Genomic DNA, 16,675 nt, shown 5'->3' with positions numbered 1-16,675 from the left:
CCCTCACGGGTGTGGGGGTGCCTAACCACCAGGGACCCAGACTCATGTGCGTGTGTCGCATTTTGTGTGTGGACATAGCTGAACACCTGTGTCCACACGTGACACCAGAGACCCACAAACACGGCGTCCCAGAGTGGGACCAGTATTTCTGTTGGGCACAATAAAACCGCTGGGGTTTGGTCCTTTGCAATGCTTTTCCTTAAAGCCACGGTGGTTTCTCAGCTACACAAATTGGTGAGAATGCACAGACAGGGCTGTCTTTGTGGGAGGGAATGTTCTGGAAGCATTTCCTCATCCACTTCCGGCCATCGCCGCTGACAGACAAGTGCCCGGAAAGATTAAGATCTGAGCAGCCGAGGGTCAGGACGTCGGTTCCGTTGTTCTGGGTTTCGGTTTTGTTCTGTCTTCTGTGGCCACCCCACGCTGGTTAACGCCGGCACACGTCAGAGCAGCCCGTATCTTCAGTGCCTCACACCCACTTGATTCAGAAAAGTAGGTCAGTTACAAGGAAAATGGCGTCTGTGTGGACACATTGTCCACACTGGCTTCGGGTCGGCTGATCAGATCTGGTCTGTGGCGCGTCCTTCACTTTGCCCGTCGGTTGGTAATAGCCAACAGGGCCACGCCATGCCCGGGTGTTCCTGACGCCGGGCTCTGCCCCTGGAACACACACGCCGCGAACACCCGGGAACCAACCAGCGAAACAGGTAAATAGCCCGCCCTGCCCTGTGCGTCCCGCGGGCCTGTGCGTTTCCCGGGTCCGCGGGGAACCGCTTCCTCACACGTGCGCACAGGGAGGCGTGGGCTGCGCCCTGTGGCCCGGGTCACACCAAGGACCCACCGTCCGCGGCCATCGCTGAGTCTCTGTTTTCCATTCCAGGCCTACATGGAGGACCACCTGAAGAACAAGAACCGGCTGGAGAAGGAGTGGGAGGCGCTCTGTGTCTACCAGGCCGAGCCCAACAGCTCGCTCGTGGCCCAGAGGGAGGAGAACGTGCCCAAGAACCGCTCTCCGGCGGTGCTGACCTGTACGTACCGGGCCCTGCTCCGGGCCGGGGGAGGGGAACTCGGGCCAAGCGGGCCCGCTGCGCCGTCCCCTGCTTGCTTGGGTTTCTGGGGGCTCTCGTGGCTGGGGAGCCGTCCCCAGCCGGGAGACGGAGTCGGTGGATTCCGCTGTGGTCCAGGGGCACAGCCCTGGTTTGAGGGCGTGTGGGCCCCAGTGAACACTTGCCGTCTGTGCTGCTGCTGTGCGGTTTGAGACTCGTTTCTTAGCCTCGTGGAGCCTCCCCTTCGTCTGACTGCGATCCTCCCGTCGTCCTGGGAAGCTCTGAGCCCTGAGGACAGTCAGCGCTGTGGGCCCGGGGTGGGGGAGGGTCCGCAGATGCCCGCCAGCCTCCCGCGTGCCGAGACCGCGTCACGGAGAGCCCGACTCTGCACAGACCAGCACCAGGAAGCAGACACAGAGACCAGCGCTTTAATCAACTCGCATCCAGTAGGAGACGGTCTTAGATTACGTGTTGTATGTGGTGTGACTCGGACAGACGGACAGGCCCACGCAGAGGCCAGAAACAGACCGGCCTGGCCTGCCCCTGCCTGGCCGCCAGGATCCTTTCTCAGCCACGCGGCTAAGAAACGCAGCAAGCTCCCGTGTTCCAGCAGGTCTCAGGCCAGGCTCGAGCCTGACGAAGGTAGGACCCCTGCGGAGAGGACAGGCGTGCGAGGTGCGCTTGGGACCCAAGTGGCTGCCAGAAACAGACGCTCTCGGAAGGCCGCCCGCGTGCGCGGCCGACGTGTGCGCGAGTGACCCAGTCCCCGTCCCAGGAACTGCAGGCGGAGCCGTCGGGCACACTTCAAACGTAGGAAAATGTTCTTGGTCAGCTGACGTTTTGGAGGACACAGCGAAGCCACACTCTGCGTCCCACCCGCTGTGTCCCAGCGCCCCGGAAGCCAGCACTGCCGCCTGCACGGTGCCCCCCGACACGCTCCCGATGGTCCCCCCTCACCTGACCTGGCACCGGCCGAGGGACGTGTGCTGATGGTAAACGGCAGCAGCCCCACCGGGCTCACAGGTCAGGGTGTTCAAGGCTGACCCCTTGCACTGCCTTCGACACTGACCTGGGCACCACAGACCCTTGACATCTGAAGGCCCTTCCGGGGGTGATTTTTTCTAACAGTTCCCTGGAGGCTCAGACCAGGCCCTCCGTTTCCATGAGGTCTGAGGGGTTTTCCGTGATGGGCTTTAAAAAGAGGAGGTTTTACAGACACCTGGGAGGCTCGGCCAAGGAAGCATCTGCCTTCGGCTCAGGTCAAGATCTCAGGGTCCTGGGATCGAGCCCCACATCGGGCTCCCTGCTCAGCGGGAAGCCTGCTTCCTCCTCTCTCTCCCTCTGCCCCTCCTCACCTCTTGCTCTCTCTCTCAAATAAATAAATAAAATCTTTTAAAAAAGTTTTTTAAAGCAACATAAAAATAGGAGCTTCTATATTTAGAAGGTAAGTAACAAAGAACCCACAACCGACTAACGTATTTATTAGGTGCCTACTGTGTGCAGGGGCCGCTGACAGGCTGGGAGGTGTGAGGCTCTAGCTAGGCTGCTAGGCTCAAAGAGGGCCTGGCCAGGTATGGGGGGAGGCTGCCACCTGAGCCTCGGGCGCACAGCAGTTGGGGCACAGGGACACCCAGCAGGCTTACCCAGAACATCCCCCAGGTTTGCTCGCTTACTTGGACTACTGGGTCCCGAACAGTAAATACTGAAACTCAAAGCCTCTTCTTCCTCCAGCACCCCTCCCACAGTGGAAACCCAGACCACGGCAGCAGCCCATGGGGCCCCTGTGCCCCCAGGACCTTAGTGATGGTGGAGTGTCCTGTCCCAAGGCCGTGGGAGCCCTGACACCTGCCCTTTGACAGGAGCCTCTTGCTTCTTCCCGTGGCGCTGGGGAGACAGGGCCGGTGCGGTGGAGCCCGACTGGGCTCCTCGCTGTCCCGGGTCCTGAAGGCGCAGCTGTGCCGGTCTGGGAAGTCCGGGCAGGGACCGCCCTGTCTGCATGCCTCTGACCGTCTCCGCTCATCGGGCGGTCCTCCTGTCGGATCTCAGCCTGCACCCCTTCCTGAGCAGGGCGGGGGTGGGGACGTGGACCGTCTTGGTCTTGCCAGACTGTACCAGAGATCATTGCCTTCTCTTTCGGAAACCCTGCTTCCTTGGCCGGACGCGCACACTCCCCATGGCATAGAATCGGCCCTCACGCCTCCGGCCTCTGCCGGCCGGTGCAGGGCCCATGGGCAGGGGCTGGGGCCGTCAGCGCAGAACCCACCCCTCCCGGCACCCACACGGTCGGAGGGAGCCAGAGCCGGCTTTCCCAGCACCCACTTCTTGTGCCGTGACCCGCCCTGTCCCTTCCCCCGAGCTCCCTGGTTGCTGGGTCTGATGGATTCTTGGATACCCCGGGCAGGACCCCCGCAGTCGGGGCCTCCTGTCCTCCTGCCTCCGCACCTGTCCACGCAAGGAAGCCCTTCAGCGGTTCCTCCACCCAGGCGGCCGGAGCGACGGCCTGACTTCCACAGCACGGGCCGGCCGGCGTCCGCAGACTCCAACAGCTGGATCCGTGGCTCCCCGGAGCCCGGACACAGCCCACACAGCCCCCGAGCCTTCCACCTGCCTTCGCGTCCTTCTGCGTCCGGGCCCATCTGAGGCCTGTGCCTCCCGGAGCTGAGGAAAACACCCCGGCAGACATTCCCAGCCACGCCAGGGAGACGCCGTCCCGGGCAGCCGTACAGCGTGGGGCAGAGGCCCATTTCGGGGTTCTGGATTTTGTTTCGAAGGGAAGCCCGGTAGAGGCAAACACGGTGTTTCAGGAAACAAGGCCGTGTCCTGAGGGGACCGAGGAGTACTGTCCTTGACCCCCCGTGCCTCCAGGACCTGGGCAGTCAGGTCAGGAGCTGCAGTGACCGTCGGCTCAACTTAACCACTCGCAGCTCGGATTTCATATTCCCTTTCCTCCTTTGCTCTGAGCCAGGCCGCAGGCTCGTGGGGCTGCGTGGGGCCCAGCTGCCTCTGCTCCCTGCGCTCCCCGCCGCTGCTGCCTCTGCTCCCTGCGCTCCCCGCCGCTGCTGTGAACAGACTGACCTCGGGGGTGTGAGGTCTGGGGCCTCGACACTGCCTGCCAGCAGCCCCGGCCGCGCCCTCTCCAGACAGGCCCCGGCTCCCTCACCCAGACTGGGGCTGTGCCTCCTGCCCGACCCGTCCACAGCCACCTTGCCATACACACTCCACGAGCCGTGAGGCCGGCTCGTCTCCTCTGTCGCCCGGATGTCCCTGCCCATCCCCGCCCGTCCCCCCTCCCCCCGCCCTGTCCCTGCCCGTCCACACCCGTCCTCACCGAGGTGCCGCTGAGACACTTTGCTCTCAGCTCCATCCGCGGGTCCTTGCTCACCGCCAACAAGAGCTCAATTTCTGGTTCCACACGCCCCCTTCCCTGTCAGCTTTCTGCCGTTTGCACGTTGGACAGACGTGATTTACGTGTCTCCATCTATAACAACACATCCGACGAGGTCCATACGGGCTCTGCCTTACCCAGGCCCCCCACGCGGACACAGGTCTGGGCCGGGACATTCGGTGGCCCACGGAGAGCAAGGGCTTCACGTCCAGCCTTGCTGGGCCGTCCCGGGGACATCAAGATGCTCACCCAGTACTTGTGTGTAGACACGGGGTAGAAGCCGCAGACGTGAGCCCCGGGAGGCTCCGGTTCTCTGTCCCCCATTGTCTGTAGAAGAGCCAGAGGTTAAGAAGGGGAAGCAAGTGGCCCGAGGCTGCCAGCAGCGAGACCCGACCTGGAGGGATTCCCATGCAGGCCAGCCCAGGAGCCCTGGCAAAGAAACGTCACCGGCCATACGTCTTTCCTCCACGTGTTTTATTGTGGAAGCTTTAAAACCGTCAAGTAGAAGTGACCACGGGGCGGCGGTCTGCAAACCCACCACCCAGCTGCTGGCCAGTCTTGTGCCCATTTTCCTCGACGTGTTCGTGCTTTACCCATTTTTTGGCTGAACTCTTTCAAAGTGAGCTTTCGGCATCGTGACATCCACGTAAATACTTCAGCCTGTGCCTCCTAAAAATAAGGATGTTCCGTTCTCCTACGTTCCCACAACCCTGTCGCTACAGCTAGAAGCTGAGCCTCTCATTCTGGCCCATCGCCAGCACCTCGGGCACCTGTGGACGGCGGTGCGCGACCACGACATAGGCAGGTGGAGCTTCCCCCTGTGGGTCTTGTGAAAACAGCCCCTTTTGTTTTCTGACGTGACTCGTCCCTGATGAAGCCGCTCTCCCACCGATCACATTCCCATTCCGGCGTCGTCAACGGCCCGGCTGGGAGTCTGACCGTCCCGACGGGTCCGCCAGGAGCTCGCCTGCTGCCCCCCCCCCCGCCCCCGCCCAGTGCCAGCCCCATCCCGTTCTGGTCTCAAAGCCGAGGCCCGGGGCCCAGGGGCACCGTGGGCCTGAGAGCGGCCGTGCCAGTCCCCACATCTCCAGTGGCCGCCGTGAACGTGAGCTGCGAGCGTGCTTCTGTGGCCTCCCCGGAAGACTCGTGAACGCCTGAGCTCGATCACCGGACTGGCAGTGAGCAGTGTCCGCCGACCATCCCTCAACCCCCTGTCTCTGCCCTTCCGGGTTTGGAAAGAGATGGTCCAGGCAGAGCCGTAATCGAATACATTTTCTCCAAATCGCCTGTTAACATGGCTTCCTCTGCACCACACAGAGGCTTCGTACCTGGTGAGATCTTTAGGTCTAAATGAACGCAGCCAAAAAGGTGGTCAGTCATCATCCTCTGTGTTTTCCACCATCAACCCACGGAGGGCGTCAGCCTTCTGGCACTTCTCCTGTGAGGTCTATGCCCTTGCTTGACTCTTTCCTTGGATGGACGACCGCACGTGGCCTTCGAAATCCCACACGTCCTGCTGCTCTGGACATCTGTCCCTTCGTTACCCCGATATTTGCAGCCGTGCCCTCGGAGCCCCGACGCCGAGCGATCCCGTCTCTGGAGCTGGGCTCCCTTCTAGGATCTCTGGAACAAAATTCTCTCCTCCAGCCAGGGTTTTCTTTCCGGCAACCTGACACTTCAGGATGAGCTGGCCACGTTCCTCTCAAGGTTGCCGTGAGTTCAGCGATGTTTTCCTCATTAGAAGTCAGTGCGGGTGAGTAGCAACGCTCCGCTGTGGGCTCCCAGGACCTCGGGAAATCAGGATTCGAAGCTGCACTTCCCATCCCCAGCCCCACGCTTCCCTCCCTCCACCACCTTCTCCTCTGCTGCCTCTCACCCCATCTTCTCGTCCACTTCAGTCCCGTTTCTGTGGAGAGCGCTCGCATCATCGCACAGGGAAAGGTCCAGAAGACACCGGTGGACGCCGGCCTTCCCTCAGCAGGAACGCTGACCTCGCCTGCGTGGCGCCCTCTGACCCTGGGGGAGGTGCTGGCCACTCAGGCCAAGTCGCAGGGACAGAGGAAGCCAGATGCTGCTCCCACGTCCGTTCATGGTCCACCGTCCCCAGGGCCACACCCCTTCCCCTGTGGAAAGGGTTAGTTCTGTGGGGTGTCTGGGAGTTGCTCCCCAGTTCTGTTACGTTAATCAGCAAGTTTCCTGCCGTGCTTTCTTCTCTTATTTTTCCAGAAGCATCCGAGTGTGCAAGGCCTGGGGGTAATAATATTGTCTCGGCATCGCCAACGGTCAGGGGATACTCCGTCTACCTGGGTCTCCTTCAGATGTCAGGACTGTCCTCGAAGTCGATGGCTTAGGCCCACCACCCACCCCCAAGGGCTCCAGTCCCCCCGTCAGCACGGGTGCAGGTGGGATTGTGCTCTGGGGACAGCTGTGCTCCCCACAAACCCAGCTCTGTTGTTCGAATGTGTGTGACTGCCCAGCCTGGGGCTGGGGAGCCGCACCCTCCGCCACCTGCGCACCGTGCATTCCCTCGTCCTGGCCACGTGTGTGCCGTGGTTCCTCGCACGAGCAGAGGTGAAATCCGTGAGCGCTGGCTGCAAGGCTCAGCGGAATCGTGCGGATGGCGTGGCTGTGTTCGCGTGGCGTCCGCTCTCGTCACGGGTGTGCGTGCGGCCCCGTTCCGCGAGATGCCGGCCGCACGGCCTCCCTCGGCTCTGCCCTCCGCTTCGGACGTGGCTCCCTGCGAGTGCGCTCCGCAGCCATGACCCGGACACCAGCGTGGGAAGAGCGCTCCTTCCACTTGCCGCGGCCTCCCGGCAGGGCCAGCGCCCACTCCCCCACTCGGGCCGGGCTCCAGGTGCGACCCCACGTCCTTCTGCCAAGCGCTCTCGGAGAATCCGGATCCTCTCCCACCGCCAGCACCCCTTCCTGATGGTCTCGCTGCGAGAGACGGGGAAACTGCGTCAGAGAACAGGCAACAAGCCTGGCAAGGGGAAGGCCAGCCAGTTGTGCGGAAGCTGGAGCAGGACGGAGACCCGACTCCAGGTGTGTGGCCCGGGGCGCCCCAGACCACAGGCCACAGCAGCGACAGCAGCTCTCGGCTCCGGGGCCAATGTCGGAGGCTCTCAGGGAGCACCTGCTCCAGGCTCGGCTCCGCGTCTCCCACGTCGTCTTCCTTCCGTGACCACCTCTCCATGTAAGGACACCAGACACTCCACGTGGGGCCCGAGGGCCCTGGGGTGGGGACGCCAGCAGACAAGGGTCACGCGGGTCAACACTTGGCCCCACAGGGCTGGGTGGTCAGTGCAAGGCCCCAGACACCGGGAACCCCTGGGTCGGTTCCTGCTTCTGCCGTGCTCTGCACACACGCCGTGCACACAGGTGCCTTGTCCCCAGGGCTGTGCCGTGGCGGGTGAGGCCCATGCGCGGCTGTCCTGCCATGGACCGGCCCTCGTCCTCCTCTGTGCTGTCATTCCCCTGGAGAGCAAGCTGCCCGTCCAATATGGGGATTTCTTTCTGAGAGACCAGTGGCAATGTGGCCGCCACGAGGCAGACCAGGCCATCATGGGGCTCCGAGGCCTCTCCTGGCTGCATCCGGAGCCGGAGGCCAACACGAGGCTCTGTGCTGGGTGACGGGCAGGGTGGCAGGATGGGCCACGTTCCCTCACCAGCTCCGGATGCGGGAGGGCGCCGTGACTGGGATCTCACCACAGAGACCACCCAAACGCAGCATCGTGTGCTGATCTGAGGGCGCTGAGCGGAACCCCGTTGCTTTCTCTTCTGGGAGGTTTGGAGACCTTTAGAGTTTGAGCTAAGGGTTTCCAGCACGCTTACCCGAGAGCAGAGCATCCGCTTACTTACTGAGGAAGGGAAGGCCACGGGAAGAAGCTTGAGCCAGCCTTTCTGGAAGACTTACACTTGAGAGCAGGCCTGTTTCCTGACCTCACTGTGGTCTTCCGCTTCCTGGGTCTGCAAAGAGGCACGCTGTCCTTGTGGCTACTCAGTCTTGAAACCAATCTGCAGACGTTTATAGCTTTGCTCAACAATGCCAAGTCCAAATCAGCAAGGACGTTACCATGCGGAACTGGCCGGGATCGCTAGACCAGCTTTAGCAGCTGGGAGACGGTGGCAGCAGAGAGCCGTAGGCTGTGTTCACAGTGTGCCAGACCGTCCACGGACCCACGAAACCTGGGGAGAAACTGGGTCGCAGACGCCGCTGAGCTTCCCTGGGTAGCGGGTCTCCGTAAAGACCAGCCCTGACTCCACAGCACACGGCGCTGGGGGTCACCGGACACACTCCGCATTTCTGCCAGCCACACGGCCGAAGTCAAGGGAACAGCAACGAGCAGGAGAGAAAGTCATGAAGCAGTGGGAGGCCCCACAGGGACGTGGGCAGAGCACTCGGCGAAGACTTCCCTCACGCAGTGCCAGTGTCCACCAGGACCCCACACATGCCTCATCTGAAGGCAGCCAGTGTCCAGGAACACGTTTGCTCATGCTGTGAAGGTCATCAACCACGTGGATCGGCTCACTTGGCACGAATGACATAAGCAGGAGCCCAAAGAAACAGGACCCTAGTGCCACAGGACAGGTTATAAGGAAGCCTCCACACACCGTCCTCGAGCAGCTCACGTGGACATGTTCTAGACGACCGCGAGAGCGGGACGTGCCCACTTGCGGTTCGGCCACAGCCCTCCAGATGTACCCTGGGCTGTCTTCACGTGCTCTTTGTCCCACTCATAATCAAGAAGAACTTCTAGAACTCGTTTCTTCTGTTGGCAATTACGAAAATCAGTTCAACCTAAAATGGGGACACAGACCCCCTTCTATCTATGGCACCGCATTCCCGGAAGAAGAAAGGTTGTGTGTGTGTGTGTGTGTGTGTGTGTGTGTGTGTGTGTGTGAAACTACTCTTGAGCGGAGAGCACTGAAGACGCTTGAGCAAGGAGTTGAGAAAAGGAACGTACCCTACATGTGTAGGTAACAAGTTTCCTCTTGGTAGCTGTCTTTCTCCTCCCCTCCCTGACAAAGCTCACTGTTGTGGACCTCATGAGAGAAAACAGCTCCATCTTCGGGCCTAATACAGACAGGAGGACGCTGAGTTCCCATTTCCTGGCTCCCGAGCGAGGTCTGCAAGCCCGGGAGAACACACGGCCTTCTCAGTCGAAGCGCAGACCCCCAGGGGGCTACGCGTCCTCGCTCCGCGGTTGGGGCCCCAATGTCTACTTCCAGGGCAGGGCTGCGTGTTCACACGGGCCGTGCTCGGTCAGGGGAGTACAGGCGAGGGCAAGGACCATTTGCTCACGAGCCCTGCCCCGCGCCTCCAGCGTGCTCAAGTGACCTCGAGGGACCCTGCGATCCTGTCGGGCCACACAAAGACTAGAGGCAGCCAGACTCCACTTGATGGCAGCTTGACGTCCTAACACTCACTGGCCCCCACGTCAGCCGTTTTAAAAAGATGAACAGGAAAAAGAGAACCACAAGATAGTTGAGATTTGTCCAACCCATCAAAGTCCCCTGGGCCGTCCCGGCAACGGCAGTGCCCCTCTGCTGGGCTTTGACCCTTCTGGGGCAGCTCCGGCTGCTCCAGAGGGAGGTTCAGATGGCCCGATCTTATTTTTAAAGATGTTATTATTAACTTATTTGAGAGAGAGTCAGTGAGGGGAAAAGAGTATGAGGGGAGGGAGGAGCAGAGAGCCCGACGTGGGACTCGGTCGCGGGACCCCAGGATCATAACCTGGGCCGAAGGCAGACGCTCGACCTATGAGCCACCCGACACCCCCACATTAAAAACAAAACCCGATCACCGTTAACCTTGAAATGAGCGTGTTGCTGCCAAAGTCAGGTGTGTGATGGGCGGCAACGGAACTCTGAGGCGTCCGAGGTCCTCATCCCAGACTCAACGGGGGTTTGGAAAGCGCAGCCCTGAGGAAGCGAGCACGGCTGAAACAGCGCTTCCCGGGGCTGCACGGAACACAGCCCGTGCTCCCTGCCAGGCTCGGGCGCGCCAAATGGCCTGTCGCCTCAGCCGTCCACGTGGAGAGCTCTGAGCGCCGAGTGCAATGCCGGACAGCGTGTTCATGCCACCGAGACTCCCACTTTGTGCGGCGCTAACGTGCTGACCGGAAACCCCAGCTGGGCTGGGATTCCCTGGGCCGGTGCCGCCTGACGTGACGGGCGCCCAGCAGCCCCCAGGCCTGCACCTGTCCAGCTGGGCGATGCCTGGGGCCTTCGCAGCGTGCCCCCTGAGGCCAGAAATCGGGGGCTGCGGTTCTTCCTCCCTAGACCCCTCCCGTCCCTTCGCCCGTGACCCTGCTCTTTGTAAAAGGTTCTCGGACAGTCGGGAGGGATCCCCACTGCTGCTATCAACAGCGCCGGAGGTTGGCTGTGGCGAATGTGTTTCCAACGCGGCAGGGCCCCCGGGAGGCTCTCTGGAACCCTTTAGAAGTAGCCAAAAGTGCCGCTTTTTTTTCTTCCAGAATCCTGTGTGGGCTGCAGGGGGAGACCCAGAGTGTTCTGCGGAAACTGTGCCCGCGTCTGAGCAGCACAGCACGGTCTCTAGCCGGACGTGTGCGTGAGGCACCGCCCTGCGGACCGGGGCCAGGCTCCGTCTGCTCTCCGCGCGACAGGCCAGTAAGCCCAGAGGCGGGTGGTGAGGGAAGGAAAGCGACTTCATCCAGAAACCCAGCAGGCCAAGATGGCGGCCTGTCCTCCTAAAGAGCCACATGGCCTCGCACAAACACAGCTTCTTTTATGCTGGGACAAGGGGATGCCAACCAGTGCAGCCACTCAGGAAAACCATGTGGAGGTTCCTCAGAAAGTTAAAAATAGAGCTTCCCTATGACCCAGCAGGTGCACTACTGGGTAGTTACCCCAAAGATACAGACGTAGTGAAAAGAAGGGGCACCTGCACCCCAGTGTTCATCGCAGCAATGGCCACAATAGTCAACCTGTGGAAAGAGCAGAGATGCCCCTCAGCAGACGAATGGATCAAGATGTGGTCCAGGGACGCCCGGGTGGCTCAGTTGGTTGGGCACCTGCCTTTGGCTCAGGTCATGATCCCGGAATCCCGGCATTGAGTCCCGCATCGGGCTCCCAGCTCTGCAGGGAGTCTGCTTCTCCCTCTGACCTTCTCCCTGCTCATGCTCTCACTGTCTCTCTCTCAAATAAATAAATAAAATCTTTAAAAAAAAGAAGAAGAAGAAGAAGACGTGGTCCATATATACAATGAAGTATACTCAGCCGTCAGAAAGGATGAATACCCAACTTTTGCACCGACATGGACGGGACCCGAGGAGATTATGCTGAGTGAAATTAGTCAAGCAGAGTCAGTTATCATATGGTTTTGCTCATACGTGGAACGTAAAGAATAGTGCGGAGGACCATAGGGGGACGGAGAGAAAACAGATGGGAAGAAGTCAGAGAGGGAGACAAACCATGAGAGACTCTCGACTCTGGGAAACAAACTGAGGGTTTCAGAAGGGAGGAGGGTGGGGGGAGGGGGTCAGCGGGGGATGGGCACGAAGGGCGGCACGTGTTGTGATGAGCACTGGGTGTTACACACAGCTGATGAATCACCGAACGCCACGTCTGAAATAACGATGTTCTACTTGTTGGCTAATTGAGTTGACATAAAATAAGGAGACAGACGAGGAAGGGGAGGGGCTGGAGTTCACAGGGGACTGATGGCTGCCGGCCTCCCAGAGCCAGGAAGGTCGGGAGGACGGTGAAGCTTCTCTGTCCTGGTCGCTGCATCTGCGCGGTGAGGCGCCGGCCGTGAGTGTCCTGTGACCCGTGGACACAGCGACCTCCGCACATGCTTCCGTATGTCCTTGGGGGAGTGTGGGTTTCGGGGCGGTTTGCCTGAGTCTCAGCCCTCAGCCAGGCTCCTTCGGTGACGGTGTGCGAACGTGCAGAGCTGAGCGGAAGTTTCCGAGCTGCGGGTCACAGCTGCGAGAGAGGTGGGAGCGACACGGGGAACAGCGTCCTGCGTGTATCCTGCGCAGTAGGGTTTGCGGCGTGTTAAGGTGTCAGAGTTGGCCGGTTTTTCTGGTCAATTTTATTTCAATTTCCTGCCACTGCCAGTTTTCACCGTCTCGAGAGTGTGTGCAGGAACCCAAGACGTTGAGCACCTGGGATGTTTGTATCATTATTCACGCCACAGGGGACGCCCCGCAGCTGTCACCCTAAATCCTTCCAAGCGCCCCTGGGAGAGACCTTACGCGCGCGTAAACGTGTCACGCGATGTGTGCGCCCGCCTCATCTCTCAACATTCCTCTTCTGTCTCATCTTTACTGGAAAAAACTGACGTCAGGATCTCAGTAGAACCGATGGGATGACGTCCAGTCCGGCAGACTCGCCAAGTTTCCAAGCCCCAGAGTTGTTGACAAAAAAAAATTTTTAAGTAAAACCTTCTAGAGAAATGAAAGTCTGAACCGCGGCACGGTCTGCAGGCTTCCCTGCCCCACTGCCCGAGCGGCTCTCCGGGTTGGGAGCCTGGAACGGACGCTCTGCCGGGATGCGGGACTGAGGTCAGACACTCACAGCCCCCACGTCCCTGGCTTCCAAGGCACCAGCCAGCTTGTCTTTGGTTTCTCAGAAGAAAAAGGTGGTGCTGTGTGCGGCGTCCGGAGGCACTGACTGGAGCCAAGAGAACAGGCCTGAGCGCGCTGCCAGGCTTGGTGGCCTTCCGTTCTCAGCTGCGCCTCGAAGAGGACAGAGAAGGCGGCTGCACATCCAGGGGAGGCGGGAGGAAGGAGGGACTGTCGTGGGTGTCACCCCCCCCCGAGCCTGTAACCAGTCGGAACGGGCACCACCCTGCTTCCCGCCATCCCTCCTCTGCGTCCCTCTGACGGTGCAGCTTGGGAAGTTTCCGAAAATAGGCAAAGAGGGATGTCACTGTGCGCAGGAGGGTGGTTATTCCAGAAACAGAATGAAAAATAATTCATGGACCAAACGCACTAAGCGGTGGCGATGCCGTGGAGCTGATCCCCGGAGGCGTCTGGCTACCGCGTCCATCAAGTGCTGGGGCGCGCTTCAGGCCCCCCCTGCGCAACCCCCTTCCTTCTTCAGCCACAGTTTCTATTCCTTCTGTTCTTTCTTTAAAAGGAAACTGTCGGGGCGCCTGGTGGCTCAGTGGGTCAAGCCTCTGCCTTCAGCTCAGGTCATGGTCTCAGGGTCCTGGGATCGAGCCCCGCATAGGGCTCTCTGCTCAGCGGGGAGCCTGCCTCCCCCTCTCTCTCTGCCTGCCTCTCTGCCTACTTGTGATCTCTGTCTGTCAGATAAATAAAATCTTAAAAAAAAAATAAAAGAAAACTGTCATCTCCAGAACAGAACTGTTTCCAGACCACAAAATTGTGTACAGAGAACAGTTGGCTGATACCTGGGTATTCGCAGAGAAACGTGTCTGCTGTGTGTGGCCACATGTGTCCGCTGGCTGAAGGGAGACCCCAGAGAAACTCCCGCAGCGGAACCCCTGACCCTGGTGCCCGACTCTAAGAAAAACCCGAGGATACCTCGGTTCTGCCGGATGAAACGCAGTGTCCCTTGCCACACTCCCCGCTTCTCCACCCTGAGGCTGAAGGAGCATGAATGGAGGACGGGGGGGATGTGACCTGTAGTGGCCTCTGCAGAGCCCAAGGAGGGACACCAGCATGGCAGCTGGCAGCCCTCGAAGGGCATTCGGCGCCTGCCGTCCCCTTGTGTGGCCCCTGGGGACGCCGGCCTGTGCACTCATCTAACTCCCGCCTCTCCTTGCAGACGATCACTCCAGGATCCTGCTGAGACCCGAGAACAGCCACAGCAACTCCGACTACATCAACGCCAGCCCCATCGTGAGTACCTGCCTGGGGCCCACCTGTCCTCAGTCGTGAGCCCCGTCGTGTCCACCGGGCGACTAGTCAACTAGGTGGTTTGTCTTGAGCGGGTGGCCTGCCTCAACTCGTGACTAGGGAGCTAGGTGGTCTCAGCCAGGCACTGGGCTCAACCACGTGACTCGTGAACCCCGTAATTAGTATTTGCCAGGCAACTAGGCTCCGCCTGGCCGTTAATCCTAACCAGGTGAGTCCTCTCAACCAGCCGGCCTGGGTTGGGTCCTCCCCAGGCGAGAGCAGTCCTGGGTCCCCTGGCTTGGGGGGCCCAGCAAGAGCGGCCGCTGGTTTTCTGACGGGAACCCACGGCTTTCAGGAAAATCTGGGGCGTTTCTCCTTTCCAGACCCACTTGTTCCCTGTGTGTTCAGGGGAGCGGAAACAATCAGCCCCCAGCCCTGCCCTCGTGGAAAAGCTGGCGGCACCGAGGCAGACGCGCAGGCTGGTCCCTGCGGCTGTTTCCAGGTGCACCCCCCTAAGACAAGCAGCGAGCCGTGCGCTTGGGAAGTTCCTGCGAGCAGAACCCCTGGGGAACCCCGTGACCCACAGCACCCAGCTCCCAGAGGATCCCCCACAGCCCACGCCTGCGTGAGCCCCGAGGGAGAGCGGCGGGAGGGGAGTTGGAGCAGCCGGAGAGTGACGGGTCAGAGGCCAGCCTGCACGGTGCTCAGCCTGGCTTCCCAGGGTGAAGTTCGAGTGATCTAAGTGGGAGGCCGGTGAACCGCGCCTCCGCGGCGGGAGTGTTGGGCAGCGTGGCTGATGGCAGGGATTGGGAGCGAGCGGGGATTTCGGGGGACATTGGGTTGGTCACCAGGGAGGCGTCAGGACGTCTCAGTAAAGCCTCAGATTGCGTTCCGGGGAGCAGTGCGCATAGCGTCCCAGCTCGGGGGGCTTGCCGGTGACCTGTGGGTGGCCGAGGGAGGCGGTGACTCGTCGGTGTTCAGGACACACCCCGAGGCGTCCTGACAAAACCTTGCGTTCGGGCAGTAGCTTTCCCTGAGGACGTTTGCCCTCTGATTTCAGAACCTTCTAGTAGCTGCTGGTTCAATGTGTCTCCGGGGCGCCCGGTGTACAAGTGTACTCCTAGGAGCCCAGGGTGCCGTGGGTCAGAGCCCGCACCCTGGCCCTCACAGTGCACAGCGGGAGCACAGGGTAGCGTCCTCACCGCGAGAAAGCGGGTTAAGGGCTGGTCCGCTGCTCCGTCTCCTCCCTCTGAGCCCAGACCTCTGCTCCCGCGGTTGCTGGTAAGGCGTGGCTGTTTCCACCAGTGCAGGGAGGCCGCGAGGACTGGCCCCACCCGTGTCTTCAAGGTTCCCATCCTGAGCCAGTCTCTCTCAAAAAATGCCCCACTGGGCTCAGTAGTTTCTGTCGATGCTGATTCAGAACCAAGCCAAAGCCTCACGGGTGTGCAGCCTCTCCTGCAGGTAGAACAGGGTTTCTGGGAGGGAGGCCGTGGCGAGGGCCTGGACATGGTCCCCCGCGGCGGGCCACGGGGCCGGCAGCGCAGATCTGCCTGGAGCACCATGTCCTCCTGCTGGGCTCCTCGTCCTGAGCGTGAACCATGTGACTGGGCCGGGAAGAGAGCTGAGCTGTTATTTTCAAGCTAAAAGGTGAGCGTTCAGAGTTGGGGGCGCGTCCAGCCTCCCCCCACTGCTGCATCTATTTGACGGGTTCCAACTTCCCACCGTCCGGCTGAAGAGAAGCGTCTGTGCGGAAGCCGTGTCCTCCTTGGACCGGCTGGCGCTCCCACGGGGCCCGAGCTGCTCCCACACCCCACACCTCCATTGTGGGAAACACGGGACAACACCCCCCAACCCTGACCCCACGGGGCCGGGGCTTGGGTCGGGAGGCGAGGCCAGGAGAGAGCGGGGATTTAGGTCATCGTTTATGTTTCCTGTTCATTTCACGCCACAATTCTCTTTTTCCTCATTTGGGTCGTAAGAATGAACCGCGGTACCTTTCTGAAATGACTGGGGGATGGTGTTAACGAGCTTCCCAGCTGCGCTTGAACGGAGAGCTCAGTTGCAGCCCAAGAAGACCCTGGCTGTGCGGAATGAAACTATGGCGGTTACACCCGTCGTGTCGTCCTTAGTCCCACTCAACTCCAGGGAAGTCATCCACATGCCAGCCATGTGCGGTCTTGGCTTTGAGAGCAGGGGTCCTGGAAGTAAATGGGAATTCCATGCTCCCGCCCAGCGCGTGGGGGGGCATGGAGGGTGCCCGGCTCTTCCCGAGGATGCGGACTGAGGCAGGTCGTTAACACGCCTGCCACTCCATGTGCTTGAAAAACCACACGTCGTGACCAGGGATGGGTCTGAAATTCCCCCCACTCGAAAATAAACTTACTCTTCCTTCCGCTGTGTATGGAGGGAAATAAAGT

General features: G+C 60.6%; 1 protein-coding gene across 1 annotated transcript in view; it reads left to right on the top strand.

Moving 5' to 3' along the window:
* The window catches only part of LOC111154447 (protein tyrosine phosphatase, receptor type N2), a 650,145-nt gene that overhangs the window by 591,254 nt on the left and 42,216 nt on the right, over positions 1-16,675 (top strand). The window contains exons 15-16 of the mRNA XM_022514054.1: positions 881-1,028; positions 14,188-14,261. Coding sequence (XP_022369762.1) covers positions 881-1,028; positions 14,188-14,261 — 222 coding nt within the window. The remainder of the gene's footprint in view (positions 1-880; positions 1,029-14,187; positions 14,262-16,675) is intronic.

Source organism: Enhydra lutris, unplaced genomic scaffold (genome assembly GCF_002288905.1).
Source record: "Enhydra lutris kenyoni isolate GAN:26980312 unplaced genomic scaffold, ASM228890v2 scaffoldscaffold37, whole genome shotgun sequence".
In the NCBI taxonomy this organism is placed as follows: Eukaryota; Metazoa; Chordata; class Mammalia; order Carnivora; family Mustelidae; genus Enhydra; species Enhydra lutris.
This window is presented reverse-complemented; position numbering and strand designations above follow the sequence as displayed.